Source organism: Schistocerca gregaria, chromosome 4 (genome assembly GCF_023897955.1).
Source record: "Schistocerca gregaria isolate iqSchGreg1 chromosome 4, iqSchGreg1.2, whole genome shotgun sequence".
NCBI lineage: Eukaryota > Metazoa > Arthropoda > Insecta > Orthoptera > Acrididae > Schistocerca > Schistocerca gregaria.
In genome coordinates this window covers 369,290,161-369,307,325 of record NC_064923.1, presented here as the reverse complement: position 1 = coordinate 369,307,325, position 17,165 = coordinate 369,290,161, and the positions used below count along the sequence as shown (strand labels likewise).

The 17,165-nt window shown below is 41.5% G+C and overlaps 1 protein-coding gene across 4 annotated transcripts in view; it reads right to left on the bottom strand.

Annotated features, from left to right (window-relative positions):
- LOC126365868 (DALR anticodon-binding domain-containing protein 3) overlaps positions 1–10,738 on the bottom strand; it is a 52,428-nt gene extending 41,690 nt beyond the window's left edge. For 2 of the 4 annotated variants that reach the window (XM_050008552.1, XM_050008550.1), the window contains exons 1-2: positions 10,355–10,737; positions 9,892–10,065 (exon numbers count right to left, since the gene is read on the bottom strand). In XM_050008552.1, coding sequence (XP_049864509.1) covers positions 9,892–10,065; positions 10,355–10,618 — 438 coding nt within the window. In that variant the 5' untranslated portion in view covers positions 10,619–10,737. Of the gene's footprint in view, positions 1–9,891; positions 10,066–10,354 lie in introns of all 4 variants that reach the window. The other 2 variants (XM_050008554.1, XM_050008551.1) reach the window with 2 other exon arrangements.
- Between the last annotated feature and the right edge of the window lie 6,427 nt (positions 10,739–17,165).

The following is a 17,165-nucleotide window of genomic DNA, read 5'->3' as shown; positions in this document are numbered from 1 at the left end:
GCACCTGTGGCCAGCCCATGGAGGACAGCGTCCATGATCTTAAAATATGAAGGCCTCGCTGATCCATACACCGTGCATCCGTAGTCCAGCCACAAATGTATGAAAGCCCTATAAAACTGGAGCAGACATGCCCTGTCCACTCTTCAAGACCTGTCCCTGAGGCACTTTAAGGTATTTAGTGCCTTGAGGGTTCTTGCTTTTAGGTCTCTCAGGTGCGGCAACTGCGACAATTTTGAGTCTCTGAAATATAGGATAGTGCCTCCTACTTTAAAAAAAAATAATTATGAGAACGATTAAAATGCACACACACACACACACACACACACACACACACACACACACACACACACACACACACACACACACACTTATCCACAGAAAACTATCTTTGCAACCCACTCCTCTAACCTCCACACTAAGTTCCACCTGATGGTTTGCTGTTTCAACACTAGAGGAGGAACAGAAAACAGCAAAATCGTCCACAAGTAAGGAGCACTGTACAGGACTCCTTACCATAGACATGAAACCGTTTACGATTGTGGCAAATAGGGTAACACTTAAAACACTGCCCCAAGGGACACTATTCTCCTGCTCAAAACTATCTGACAGCAAGGCATCAACTTGGGTCCAATTGAACTGTTGAGACAGGAAAGACCGTATGAAGATGTGGCGGTGGCCATGAAAGCCCCACTGATGCAGTTGTGCAACAATACAGTGTCTCCAAGCAATATCATACACCTTACTGATGTCGAGGAATAAACCAATACAGTCATGGTTGTGTAGTAAAGACTGTTGAACAGGCACCTATAGCAGGGTCAGCATGTTGACAGTGGACCGAAATTTCTGGAATCCACACTGAAAGTGGCAAAAGTGTCCTCTGGTCTCTAACAACCAGATCAGATGAAAGTTAACCATTCACTCCAGGGTCTTTCCTATGTGGCTAGTTAAGGCAATAGCCCTGTAATCAGTGGGAGATGTAAGCTCCTTTCCCAGTTTCAGGAGAGGTATCAGTACCGCCTCCCTCCACGAGTTGGGGTAGTTGCCTGTCTGCCACATAAGATTAAAACATTTGGGGAGGATTTCCTCTGATGCCATTGGCAAGTGTTGAATCATGCGGTACCGGATTTGGTAGTGACCAGGCGCAGTATCAGAAGACTCAGAAAGTGCTGATTCAAGGCTCTTTTTGCTCTCCTTAATGAAGCATTGCACCTTGGCTCTTGTGACTGAAAAGGAAGTGAGGTTGTTTGCTGTTGGGCAGCATTTAAACCATTGAAGAGCCACTTGTCTGGCCCGGATGGGTGGACGGAACTCTTCTTCAAAGAGAACTGAAAGACTGTGGTACAGAGAGGTCAGCAGCATGATTGATCACGTGTATGATGTGGTCCACCCATTCCTGTATGCTGTCACTGTGTTCAAACACAGCCAACTGGCTGAACAGCGCCCTGTTGGCCCTTCCAACCATCCCTGTTGGTGGCTTTTGTTCCACCAATGTGCCATCAAATAGGTGAATGTGGAGTTGGAATTGGTCACTGGAATGAAGATTGTCAACGAGCTCCCAGTGAATAGAGTCGGCGAGGGCTGGACAGCAGAGAGGTAGGTTGATGGCTGTGAATAACCCAGCAGCAGCACAGAAATGCGTTGGAGTACCAGCTCTTGAGATGTCAGGAGGCTCTACAAGACCTCAAGGGCATGATGGGCACTAAAGTCTCCCAGGGAGAAACGGTCGAGGGAGTTGTCCCATAAGATCTGTGAGAGCCTCAGAGTCTACTGCATCCAGCAGAAGTAAATACCGAGAGCAAACTGTAAGCCTCTGATATGCATGAATTTCAACTGCTACTGTTTGCAGATCAGTAGCCAGGGAAAGAACAGAAGAGTGGTGCGCATTAGTGACAAACACTGCGAGCCTTCTCTTTGCTCTTTCCCTCGATAGGTCACCCTTTCGGCATAGCATATAGCTCCATAGCACAGGGACGTCTTTATCTTTAAAATCTGTTTCTTGTAAACACAAGCACAAGGGGTGTGACTGTCCTCTAGGAGTTTCAGTTCCTCCACATGAGTGCTGAACCCATTCAAGTTCCACTGTAGTATGGGAGCCATGTCATCAGTGCAGTTTTAATTTGCTCCTACCTTTGCGCCAGGCAGGTGAAGCACTGGTACAGCAAGTGTGAATGGAGGAGCTGCCTGGATCTGAGGCATCCAACTCCATAGCATTCTCCTCATGAGTCAGGGGCATATCAGAATGATGTCTGATGGTGCCTGGGACAGCTTGTGACCTGGAAGTCGGGATCCATTCCCTGCACCCTGTCCTGATGAGGATGAGGTGAAAGGAGGCATTGAGAGGCACTCTGCTTTATGTGTGCCTTCTGGATGCTCACTGCGGAATTGTTGTTGGTCTTTCCTGTTGCAGCTGCTTGGATTGCTCTGCCCTTACTATTTTTTCCTTGGCATGTACATATGCAAGTATAGGTGCTTGTGGTGGATACAGGCATGCTAGGCACCATCTGTGTTGAAGCGTCCACTTTGGGAATAGGTTTCTGCACCAAGGAAGAAAATGAGGTGGCAAAGACAGAGTGTTTCGTTGACTTACATTCTTTTTTGTCTTTGGCATGGGGGAATCCACTCCATCACTTACTTCCTATATTTTGCATTCCTCAGCAAAAAAAAGTGCAGTTGCAGCTCCAGACTGGGTGGTTCCCAGAGCAGTTGACACAGATCACTGGGGGTGGGCCGTCGGCCCCATGTCAAGAGCTGCTTTTCCACACTTCCTGCAGATCACTTCACTTCCAGTACTCATGGTTGTATGACAAACACTGACATTTATAGCACCGCACTAGGTTTGGTATGTAAGGCTGAACATTAAGTCGAAGGAACCCTGCCATAACATGTTCAAGCAGTGTCAATGAATTTAATGTGAAAATGAAAGTGGCAGTCTTTTCAGTGTCTCCATTAGTCCTTCGAATTTGTTGCTCCATATCGACTATTCCCTGGGATGCCCATTCTTGTTTCAGTTCTGCTATGTCCATATCTACGATATCTCGGCTCATGACAACGTCCTTACAGGAGTTGAGAGAGATATGCATCTCAGCAATGGTATCATACTCACCCAGTTTCTACAATTTCTTAAGAAGTTCCACCTGCTTTGATCTGTTAGTTTCGACCAACAATGAGCAATTACACAGTCATTTTAAAGTGCCATCAAGGTCTTCCAAACCCTTAAGGATATAGAAATGTCCCCTCCTTCCTTTATCACCAAAAACACGTTGTTATTCACGACTCCATGAGTCCTGTTACTGTAGTCCTAAGTAGTCTTATTAGCAGGAGGAATAGCCTCTCTTGTTCTCTTGGGTTAATGGGTGTGAACACACTCAGGCAGTACCCTTCTTGTTGGGAGGAGATGATTTCAAGGGTTCCATCTCAGTCTCACGACCAACGAAGAAAATAAGGGTCCACTCAGACAGAGCCCTGCAAGCCTGAGTAAGCCTTATACAACTGAGGTATGGTAGGTTCCCCACAGGCTGCCTGCTAATGACTGTTCCACCTCAACAGCCACACATTCCATCAGCGCGCAGCACACCCTGAGATAAGAGGTTTTTTTTAATAGAGATTTATCCCATCCTTGCGATCCGGGCGGTCAAGCTAAGATCCCTGTTCCCTGGGAGAGACAACATTCTACTGCCGCACCGCAATGTGGTCGCTGAACATGGCCAGAGCTTACGGTGACAGGGAACTGACAGCACTTACCAGTCACCCACTCAGGAACCCCGGGGGTGTCGCCAAACACGTACCAAGAAAATGAATGCTGAGACCCTGAGAGCCCAATCTGTTAGCAATACCCGCAGAAATGGCCTGCGGTTTTCGCCCATCATGGAAGTCCACTCGTGTGGCCAACTATTCACGGTCACAGACACCGTGTTGATGAAATGAATGAAATGAGACTGCAGTTATTAATCCATGCAACAGATAACTTGTGCAAATACTCTGAGAATCAATACTAATGAGGATCGGTAGCAACTCACAATACAGATGATCACTGGGCTGCACACAGGCATGTAAAAAAGACAATCACACACTCACAACAAAATTTTCGGCCACAGCCTTGGTCATAAAATGAGAGCACCCCACCTCCCCCCACACACACTCAACCACTCACTCAGACACCGCTCATGCACACACGACTGCTGTCCAGCTGCTGTGTCATCAGATCTTAACAAATCACTCTTCACACCTCCCTGCCTCTTGTTGGCAGCCTTAGCGTACCGGATCTCTGTGCCGACACATTCACAGGAGCTGAGTCCGTCAGTTCACCTGATGATGGCGACATGTATGATCGCCAAAATATTGTGCCCGTTGGACACTGTAGACCGGCAGTACACCTGTGGTTATTTTGATTATCAGATACGCCGGGAGAAACTCAAGAATCACAGCACACAAGAAGTTACAAGCTCAGCCAATCACCCCTCACTGGGTCTGACCTTCACCTGGGGGTACATACGAGCCATACTTGTCAACTTGGGACTGGGAATTATGCGTTACACTGCCACCTTTCACACATCAAATGCATGGGCCAGTCTTCAGGACAGCAGGAGGAGGAGGAGGAGGAAGAATAAGAGGAAAAAGAGATACCTTATATGCCAAAGTGGAGGAAGGAGAGAAATGAAGGGGCAGGGAAAGAAAGATGGGTGGACAGGATGAATCCATAGAAAGTTTCACCAAAAACTTCGGTTTCCCGAAGTAGACTTATGACTCGGTCCCCAAGGAAGGGGAAAAGAATAGCAGAAAGATAAGACATGCAACACAGAAAGGGGAGGAGAGCTCCAAAGGCTGGGGCCCCGTGGTAACGATGCACATACTCATCAAAGAAAAATGCTGAGCCCCCTGAGGTGGGGGAATGATAGAAACATTTATTCCCATCAGAACAGAACTCCCAGTATTCTTAGCTGCTGCAGTCTCCCTGAACTTCCTTTTCCCAGAACTCCCCATATCAGAAAATATCTATCTTGTACACCTGTGAATTCTTTTTATATCTGCCACTATCATTATTCTTATTACATTATTATTATTATTACGGTTACTACCATTATCACTCTTAGTGGCAGCAGCTACAGTAGGACAAGTACTGCCAGTATTAATTTTATTAGATCAGAGTCAGTATTATTGAGGTACTCACATTGTCAAATCATTTCAATACTATTAGTCATATTAATTTTTTTTTACCTATGATGTTTCAGCATCCTGTGACGTATACAGCCCACACTGCAGCACCCTGAACACCATCAGAGTAATTATAATCAGTCATAATGTTATGCTGAGTTGTGACAAGACACACACCTTTTCAAGTTTTTCCAGTTATTCTGACTCAATTTCAATTCCTAGTCATCAGGACTTCTGATATAACCTTCCCCAGAAAATACTAAACAACTGTAGAAGATAATAAAAGATGTCAGATTTAATCTGAGTAGTAACAGTAGAATATGGCCACATCATAAATGCACCTCTACCTTGTCATCAGTTTTTAGGACCTGATATGCTCACACTGCAACACCAAGTCTAATTTTTCAGGTGGTTTAGAATATGGTCTTTTTAATGTAAATGGTTTAAAAGAGTTTGAAGAAGACTTTTGCCATTTTAAGAAAAAAAAATGTCAACTTTGTCCTCGATCTATAAAAACTACAAGAAAGCAGGAAAATGAAATTTTATATCCTAAAAACTTTTACTGGTAAGTTAGAATGAGCAAAGTTTCAGATTTATCATGCAATTACACCTGTCGTTATAAAAAGCTATTTACTTAATTGAGTGCAAAAATTGTACAAGATGCCTTAGTTTACTTTCTTTCAAGAAAATATTACCAGAGATACTTCTCATAGTTGCTGCAAATCCAGTGGCGCACTTTCAATAGTTGCAACGTGGGTTCAAACAAATTACTATATCTCTGGAAGTAGGATATCAGTGAAAGTATTATACTGGTGAAAGTAAAACTTTACTGATATTCATTGGGAACATGTGTTCATGTCCACACAAAATTTCAGAAAAATCTGCGTTCATCTTGCTCGAACCTCTAGACCATTTGGCATGAAATGACCTGATAGTGTGTTACAGCAATCTTGCGTCCAACAATTCGGAAGGCAGAATTCAGTATTTAGAGCTTTTCTGCGTCGTCCTGTGGCAGCTCATAAAGATGTTTTCTGACAGTCATTCTTTTCCAACACCACTCATGAACAGAACAGGAAAAGGGGAAAATTTATAACTGTAATGGAAGTACACTTTTGCCACACATCGTAAAGTGACATGTGGAGCATAGATGTGGATGCCAGCACGGAGAACATAAAAAACTAAGAGTGGAATGGCCACACAGTTTGTACTGTATACCTCTCAAGTTTACTGTTGAGCACTGCTGTGTCTCTCTGGGCTGTTAGTTTTACATTACAACTAACCTGCCATTTTCATACTCAAAACAATGGAAAATGTGGTTAGTAAAAAAAAAAGTTGCTTTTTTATACATCTGACTACAAGCTAAAGACCATACAATGAATAATGGACAACTGATCCTGTTGACAGTTGAAAAACAAACAGGTATAATCTGGATTACGTGAAGTGTTCGATACCACTTTGCCAACTCACAACCACAATGTCGCATTTCAACTTGACTTTGGGCTACGCTGTCATGTATAAGTTCCTCATTAACATTTATTGACTTTGCCTACTGACAAACAGACTGCCATCTTCCAACCTATCCTAGGCCTCAAGTTACGCCTCAGAGGAGTCTGTCACGAGAACCTACAGTTCAAAAACTAACACATAGATGCAAAAGAGATATTATTATAAAGGGCATGGAGCACAGGCAATAAGCACTCATACAGAAAGTTGGCTATGCTATACTGGCAGTATCAAATGCCTGTCAATGATAATGCACTAAATAATCACACAGTTCATTCAGAATATGCACAGCCTTGGTGATGTCAACTGAGGGGTCAATTCAACTTGTAGGCCTATATATTTGTATATAAAGGTAAGCTACCGCTGCTCACACTCCACCCCTGCGGCCCTGCAGTGTGGTGCTCTACTCGCAGTGCATCATATTGTCACTCACCTACATCACACTTCGCCGTCTGAAATGTAAGGATGAGGCAAGAGAGAAAGCTGGCTCCCGTGCTCAAATCCTGATGAAAGCCATCAGGAATGATTGTGATGTCAAGAAGAAGACGGAGAAGAAGGCAGTCCAGCAATGCTACAATTGCCAAAAAATGTCTCATGTTGCCAAGTCATACAAGGATACAGTCACGTGTTTGAATTGCCCGAATGTGCAAGACGCAGGTGACTGTGACAAGCCAAGAAGTACTGATGCCACATGCTTGAATTGCAGCGGTGCTTACACCGCTAACTCGTGCAGCTGTAGCTACATAATGCCCTGGAAACTGCAGAAGAGATCTACAATGTGCCCACAGCCGGTCAAAGGCAATAACACAACGCCCTTCCCCCAACCCAAAAGGTGGAAGTGGGCTGTGCTGCCATAAGAAAACATCACAGATGATGTGCTGGCTGTCCTCACAGCCACAATGGTGGCAGAGAGGATTGCCATGAAGGACGAGCTTGTAGCTGTCAGCTGGCAGTTGCAACAGCTGCGGGATGACCTGAGACCTGAAAAGAAGATGTCTGTCCCTGCCATCACCTTCTTCCCTGTGACACAGAAGGCAAGGGTGGATGCTGCCACCCAGATGGACACAGGTGCCCCCCCCCCCCCTTCCCCAGAAATTCGGAAGGCTGCGATGATGCTCATGGATGTTGAGTCACCTGCTCTCCTTCCCGAAGGGGAGGCTGGCCAGTGGGCAAATGACTAAGAGACATCCATCGAGAGAACCTCACAAGACAAGGAAGAGTTAGGGGAAGAATGAAAATATGGAAGCGTCCGATCCCGCTCGTCTGGTTTGACCCACGACGTCACAAATATGGCGGAAATGACCATAAACCATGATTCCAATACGGCGCATATAAATTCAGTACGTACACATTATGAGGACAAAAAAACATCGAAAAACAAATACACACACACACTTTCCACAAAAAGCCTAATGACACTAACGGGGCAAACCACACAAAACGACGGAAAAAACTCCCCAAATACCACTAAACACAATATCATCTGGAATCTTGACACTTCCCTTGACCTATATAGCTCAACAGCAGCTTGTGATCCCATAAATTAGGATCAAACACTTCCCTTGGCCTATATAGCTCAAAAACATCTCCCGATAACAATATCAAGATACACAGCCACACACTGGGATAGAACACTTCCCTTGACCTGCGCACTGTTAATTTTATCGGTCATATCCATTCCTGCACAAAAATAACCAATAAATTTTACTAAAATTACCATACGATGTACAGCAAACAACACTAAATTAACCTTCACACAAAATCGTTAACTCACTGAAATGAATTCCACTAGAAATACAGCCGACACTAACAATTCTGGATAATTAGCAAAAGCAAACTGAGCCCATTACACCACACAAACGAAAACCCTGAACATACCACCAGAGAGCACAACAAACCACAACATGACGACATGTACAAACACGCCACACTCACAAACCAAACTCCATGCCGTCATGACGTCACACACGACAACACACTTACGTCACAGGTCAAAGCCAACGCATGGGATCGGACGCTTCTGTCGACCCGGAAGAACTACATGAATGCCTGCTGCTCCCAGATGAGTGCAGTGTGGAGCCTGTGTTAAAGAAAATGGCAGCATCACTTTGAGACAGGACGTAGCCACACCTGAACAACCCATATCCCATTACCCCTTTGGACTTTCCTAAACCATCTCTTCCACAAAAGTCATATGATTTCTATGAAGTCTGTGACCTCACGTGTGATGTCATATCAAAGAAGGAGCTTAGGACCATAAATACCAATCCTACATTCACCCCCACCGACTAGAAACACCTCTATCGTGTCTCAGAAAGGTGGTGAAGGAAGAATTTCGGTCGTGAAGGAGGAAGTCTTGCACTGACGATATGGCAGCCAACAACTACTTCGACAAGCTTAACAAACTGGGGATAATAAAAGAATAATTTAACCACTAGCTTGATAGGTGCCATGTTTTTTTCCTACTCCATCACAACTCCAAGACAATGCAACAGAGGCCCACTATCATCAACCAGAGAAGATCGAGGAGAAACAGGAGACCCGTGCTTAGCCTCCAGCACTATGGACCAAAGGGTATGTCCATCTGTTTTTGGACCATCCCCCACCAGTTTTATTACCACATATCATATGGGACATACTCTTCAATAACAGTTGGAGTAAACATAAGTAGGTTAATACAGAAAATAATAACTGGGTCTGGAAGCATGCTTCCATACCCTAATTATTATGATGGCCATTTGATTCTTCACGGCATTTTACTTGCTACTGGTTTCTCTTTTCTGAACAAGTTGCACTGATATTTTCTATCACTGATAACTATTAATGTAATCTCTGATTCGAATATGAGAAGTGTTGTATAAAATCACTAAAATGAGTGCAGGACAGCTCTTTATATTGGTTAATAGTTTGAGGAAAGTATGACCAAAGTTGCTACACACTAGAGAAACGATAAGATCAACAAACAGCTATTTAAATTACAGTGAAATGACAACTGGGCCGTGGAAAATGTTGGTAACTATTTTGTAATCTTGATGTTAGAAGAATGGAGCCTTTAAATTTACCTGCTAACTGGGACCCACTTATCACAAACATTGAAATGAGTGTACAAAAGCTCAAAAAACAAAAGAAAACGATGTTTGGGATACAACAAAAAGTAAACAACCACTACAGTACCATGGTACTGAAGTGCCATGCGTTAACAAGAAGGTCTATCTCTGTGGCTCCAATACTGCATACCTGCTTTCTCTTCTGACAGCTGCCATACAAATGCTGCACCTGAAGTACGTTTCTGAGGGTTGTTCTAAATGTATAGTCCTTCTGGAAATAAATGACGACGCGGTTCCTCTGAATCTCACATTTTTCTATTCTTAACTTCCAAGTTGCACTAGCTTCTTTGAGAGATGTAAGCTGCTGTAAGTAAAAGTTAAAAAATGTCAGTAAATCACTTCCAAAAGCACATATGCTGAGCTACAAAATTTTATTTTTAAATTTTGTTGTTACCATTAATACTAGCCCGGCATATATCTGATTAGTACACATTTTAAGTTTCCTGATAAATGCATGCTTTGCAAGTACGAATTGTAAATACATTCAACAGTTTGTGAACTATTTAAAATTTAAATATCAAGAAACTTAATTCTGTTTATCGACATTTGTGATCTGACTTTTTCATATATGGCTCCATATCAAAGTCACTTGCCTCTTCCAGGTTCCATTTCTTGCTATCCGACTCGCTTATGGACTCTAAAGTACCAGAGCTCTCCAAAATTGTGGCTGTTGGCAGTTCACAGTCTGGCTTATTTTCTTTAATGTTCTTCATAATATAATAAAGGGGAAAACTCATGTCACCATCACGAAGTAAATTCTCACTGTGCTTACGTACGTTACATTTTACTGATTCATTAGTTAAGTTAAAATGATTGCAGAGATTTTCAACAAATGCGTTTATTACATCGTGATCCATAATCGCATTAGTCTTACAAACAAACCGCAAGCATACTTCTTTGACGCTAAGCCATGCACTTGTAAACAACACAGCATCCACAAGTCTGGATCAACTGTTCTATTGCCGAATAGCAAAGATATGCCTGCAGAGTGTGTGCCAAAGAGTGCATTTTGGTGTTTGCTCAATTCACAGTCACGTGTATTTTTAGACCACGTTGATCTCCGTGCTATAGATTCTGAAGTCGGATTTCTACTTGATTCATTTTCAAGACAAGGGATTTGCCATAAATAAAGGAAAACGAATGGACCGAAAGACATTGAGTTATATCCTTCCACAATGAACCATGTCACATTCTGGACAATTTTCGTAATTTGTACAATTCAACAATGAAAGGGAAATAAAACGTAAGAAAATCTATAAAGAACAAATCACACTGGCTGTCACGTCAAGTCAAAATTTCACAATGCACCTTTAAGGGCTACATTCACACTGGCCATAACGGAGCGTCGCGTCACGACAAGTCGCGTCGCGTCAAGGTATCTGGAAAGAAATTTTTGATGGCGTCATCGTCTGCTAACATCGGAAGTTAATCTATTTTCGCCGCCTTCACTTATGTCATAGTAGTGGATTTTGTACTTTTTTATTATGTTACTGTGATTTGTTTTCGCGGTAAACAGCAAATGTTCCGTCTCGACTCCATTCTTTTCCATTCAATGTTCTTACACAAGCGAGCTCAGATATCTGAAAGCGAAAAGTAATTTAGGTTTCAAAATAAGCAAATATGTTGATGAAATGATTTTCATTAAACAACATTTTAGGAGAAAAAAATCAGTTATAATAAAGCAGAAAAACACAGTGATTCATGAAATTGTTAGTTTCGTAAGAAAAAATAAAAAATGGCGAGGTAAAAAAGTTGTATTTATTCCCTTAAATATATTGTTTGATGTGTTTGTATGTACATATTTTCACTAGCAAATAAATGCCTAAGTTTAGAAATGTTGTTTCGCTTCTCAGCATTTTATCATAAAAAATTGATCAAGAATACATCTTATGAAGTGCCCTTTGGGCATTAATAAACTTTATCGTTGTTAGTTCCTGTATTCATACATGTACTCCGACGTTTTGTGTCACTGTGATAACTCGTAACTTCAATTTCACCATTCGGAACTGGGCCTATTACATTAGATGAGATTCAGTTTTCGTTCCATAGATCCAAAGGATGAGATGATTCTCGTGGGTATGGAACAATCGATAAACTAAGCGAAATGACATGACGTGACAGACAGTGTGAATACACCCTGACATGATGGTGTCTTGACATGATGTGACATGGTGTGAAGCCCTTAAAGGTACATTCCACTGCATCGTTACTGTGAAGGCGAAGTATGGTGTTGTAAAGGTGCAACATTGTTTTTAATCTTCATTCACAGTATATTCTAAAATAATCTCTACCTAGCTTGAATAACTGAAATGATGTGTAATTTCATCAAAGGCAATAGGCTAATTCTTTATTTGTATTTATGGATTCTTCCGTTATGTAGCTGTAATTAATCTTAACAAGAGCCCTTCAAAATGATGAAATGATATTAATTTTAATATGCTACTTGCTGCTACATATAATAATACAGAACGCTGAGAGTAAAATATGTTTGAACAGTGCAAATAATGCTCAAATTTGAGTACAAACAGATAAAGTATGAAATTAATTTATATTACTTGCGGCTAACAAGAATTGGACAATGCATGTTCTCGTGTATACTGAGTCGATGTAACTGTCAAAATCGAAATTGCTGATAACTGTATAGCACACTGCAACAGTTATAAGAATAGATGTATATCCTCAAAAAGTGACTTCTGTCATTGGTAGCTTGTTGGACATAGAAAAGCACGATTTCTCCCTAAATCATGGACCAAATAGCTCAGGACACGAAGTCTGAAAGAAAGAAAGAAAATATAGAGAGGGAGATATACTTCAGATAAGCAAGTCAGCAACTTCCGACCCATACAAATAAGTATTGAAACTATTACACAAGGACCCCCCTCTGAACATTTATCAAATATGATGGGGAACATCCCATTTTGACGAATGAGATAGGACATGAGATATTTCTGTGTTGGAGAGGTGTTGGAGAGGAAACTGACAATAGATAATAAAAAGAAATGGAAGTTTCCGTTGAAAATGTTTTTGAAACAGTTTGTGGTTGTCCTGGGCAATGATGTCAAGATCCAGGTTTGTGGCAGTGTGTGAATTCCTAAGGGATCAAGCTGCTGAGGTCATCGATCGCTAGACTTACACATTGAGGACTCGAATCTCGAGCGGGAGAGGCCGCGCAATCCGTGACATAGTGCCTCAAACCGTGTGGCCACTCCATGCTGCTTTGTGGCAGTGCGTAAGCTAATATTAGCAGCGTACTTGAAGAAAATAAGAAGAATGAATTGTCTGGGGAGCCCTCCCAGGGAACACCGCCATGTCGTAGGCATCTTCAGTGCTGGGAAGGAGGGTTTGTGTGCTTTGACGAGGTCTAGAGCTGTATCGGCGGTAGCCCAGTCCTCCAGGTTGGGGGTTGAGCCCAGGGTTGATACCTCATCTACATCTACATCCATACATCGCAAGACACCTGACGGTGTGTGGCAGAGGGTACTTTGAGCATCTCTATTGGTTCTCCCTTGTATTCCAGCCTTGCAAAAATGTATTATTGCGAATAATTCAACAAGGAATGCGGGATTGTCCATATTTAGACAAACTGTGTTAGGAAATAGGAATATGGATTTATTGTCGCTTAAATTTGGAACATGGAACTTGCATACACTGTTACAAACAGGAGGGATGAATAATGTTGCAGAGATGCTTATAACAGTTTCTACAACGAAACCTTGTCTCTAAACCTGGCAGAAAATCCTAAGTGATTCTGGTCATATGTGAAGTATGTTAGCTGCAAGAAACAATCAACATCTTCTCTGTGCGGTAGCAATGGAGATACTATTGAAGATAGTGCTACCAAAGCAGAGTTGCTAAACACAGCCTTCCAAAATGCCTTCACAAATAAGAGGTAGTAAATATTCAAGAATTCAAATCGAGAACAGCTGCCAACATGAGTAACGTAGAAGTAAATATCCTCGAGTAGTGAAGCAACTTAAATCACTTCATAAAAGCAAGTCTTCTGGTTAGACTGTACATAAATTAGGTTCCTTTCGGAACATGCTGTTGCATTAGCTCCATACTTAACAATCACATACAACTGTTTGCGCAACAAAAGATCCATACACAAAGACTGGAAAGTTGCACAAGTTACACCAATATTCAAGAAAGGTAGTAGGCCCATATCGTTAACGTTGACGTGCAGCAGGATTTTGGAACACATATTGTGTTCAAACATTATAAATTACCCTGAAGAGAACTGTCTATTGACACACAGTCAACAAGGGTATAGAAAAAATCGTTTCTGTGAAAAACAACTTGCTCTTTATTCACATGAAGTTTTGAGTGCTATTGGCAAGAAATTTCAGATCGATTCTGTAATCCTGGATTTCCGGAAAGCTTATGACACTGTACCACACAAGTGGCTTGTAGTGAAATTACATGCTAATGGAATATCGTCTCCGTTATGTGAGTGGATTTGTGATTTCCTGTCAGAGAGGTCACAGTTCATAGTAAGTGACGGAAAGTCATCGAGTGAAACATAAGTGATTTCTGGCATTCCCCAAGGTAGTGTTATAGGCCCTTTGCTGTTTCTTATCTATATAAACGATTTGGGAGAAAATCTGAACAGGTGTATTAGGTTGTTTGGAGATGACACTGTCGTTTATCGACTAATAAAGTCATCAGAAGATCAAAACAAATTGCAAAACGGTTTAGAAAAGACATCTGAATGGTGCGAAAATTGGCAGTTGAGCCTAAATAGCGAAAAGTGTGAGGTCATACACATGAGTGCTAAAAGGAATTCGTTAATTTTCAGTTACAAGATAAATCAGTTTAATCTAACAGCCATAAAATCAACTAAATACGTAGATATTACAATTATGAACAGCTTAAATTGGAAGGAACTCATAGGAAATGTAGTGGGGAAGGCTAACCAAAGACAGTGTTTTATTTTCAAGACACTTAGAAAAGTAGCAGATCTACTAAGGAGACTGCCTACTCTACCTTGTCCGTCCTCTTTTAGGATATTGTGGGTGCGGTGTTGGATCTTTACCAGATAGGAATGATGGAGCACATCGAAAAATTTCAAAGAAGGGCAGCACGTTCTGTATTATCGCGAAATATGGGAGAGAGTGTTACAGAAATGATACAGCATTTGGGCTGAACATCATTGAAAGAAAGGTGTTTTTCGTTGCGACGGAATCTTCTCAGAAAATACCAATCACCAACTTACTCCTCTGAATGTGAAAATATTTTGTTGACACCGACCTACATAGGGAGAAACGATCACCACGATAAAAATAAGGGAAATTAGAGCTTGTACGGGAAGATATAGGTGTTCATTCTTTCCGCACGCTATACGAGATTTGAATAATAAAGAATTGTGAAGGTGGTTTGATGAACCCTCTGCTAGGCACTTAAATATGATTTGCAGAGTATCCATGTAGATGTAGATGTAGAAAGGTGTTAAGGTATGGAATGGGAATTGTTGAACTGCAGGAAATTAGGTGGAGGGGAAGAGGAGAGATTTATAAGCAGAAATTCTCCCTGTAGTATTCAGGAAAAGACAAAAGACAAGGGGAGTATGGAGTTGGGTTTACAGTCTGCAAGGATAAGCACAGATCCGTTACTGCTTTCACCCCACATAATGAAAGAATATGTACTCTATGTGTGAAGGCAAATTACACACTGTGTTCTTTGGGAATGTATATGGACCAATGGAAGAATCAGGTGAAGATACTGTGGAAATCTTCTATGACCAACTACAGGAGGTTTGTGACAAAATAGCCAGGTATGATTTCAAAATAGTGCTTGGCGACTATAATGCAAAACTGGGAAAGGAAGAGGCATACAAAAGTGTGTTTTGTAAGGAAAGTCTTTATTATGAAACTAATAATAATGGCATGAGGGTTGCACAGTTTGCTTCTGCAAACAAGCTGAAGGCAGTAAGTACTTGTTTTCCAAGGAAAAATATCTATAAAGGGACATGGAAAATACAAGGAATAAATTAGGCAAACCAAATAGACCATATATTGATATCACAGAGGTGGGCATTCGATATGGAAAAGGTGTGCGCTTTCCAAGGAGCTAATTCTGATTTTGACCATTACCTAGTAGGAGCCAAAATGAGACAGAAACTTTCCATGGCTGCCGAAGGAAGTAGTACCAGAGTAAAGAAATGGAATATAGAACAACTGAAAGATGCGTCTACTGTTCAGGAGTATCAGAACAGATTGACACTGGAGTTACAAACAAAAGATGGTGGAGATGATGCAGACGGAGAATGGAACACTATTAAAGATGCCATTAGGACAACGGCATATGAAATACTGGGGAAGCAAGTAGACTTAAGGATGAAGACTGGTATGAACAGGAAAGTAGATAGGCAAAGGAACAGAAAAGGAAGCAAGGCTAAAATTTTTGCAGTGGAATACTAGTTCAAATCAGGCTTTATATAATTAAAAAAGAAGAGAGTGACTGAAATGTCACAGGATTTGTGCTGGACATCATTAAAAGAAAGGTGTTCTTCATTGCGACGGAATCTTCTCACCAAATTCCAAACACCAGCTTTCTCCTCCAAATGCGAAAATATTTCGTTGACACCGAACTACCTAGGGAGAAATGATCAGCACGATAAAATACAGGAAATCAGAACTTGTACGGAAAGATATAAGTTTTCGTTCTTTCCACGCACTATACGAGATTGGAATAATAGAGAATTGTGAAGGTGGTTCAGTGAACCCTCTGCCAGGCACTTAAATGTGATTTGCAGAGTATCCATGTAGCTGTAGATGTAGAGGCAGCAAGGGTATGGAGGAGGAATAAAAGGGAAGCCATGAAGGCAAGGACAGAAGAGATGGAAGAGCACTATCAAAGGAATGAAAGCAGAAAGTTCTACAAGAAAATTAAAGGAGGAACTCAAGAATGTAGACCAAAAATAACAGCTTTTAAGGACAAAGATGTAAATTTGCTAACAGATAAATGAGATGTTCCAGATAGATGGAGAGAATACTTTAAGAGAATTCTAGAAGGAAATCCTACCAGGAATGAGCAGCCACTCTATTATACCACAGATCCAGAAATAGAGAAACCAACATTAGAGGAAGTACGGAAGATAGTGTATTGTCTAACAGTGATAATGATCAGGAACCGATCAAATAACTGCAGAACTGTTAAAAAGTGGGGAAGCTGATCTTCGTAAGTGGATCCATAAACTTATTAAGTTGATATGGAATCAGGAAAGAATCCCAGAAGAATTGACCTTAGGTGTAATTCAACTAATAGACAAGAAAGGAGACAAAACCAGCTGTTCAGATTACCAAGGAATTAACCTGCTGAATGTAGCTTAGTATTAGTATTATCTACAACAGATTAGCACCAATGCAGCAGAGATTCTGGGGAAGTATCAATGTGTATTTTGGCCTA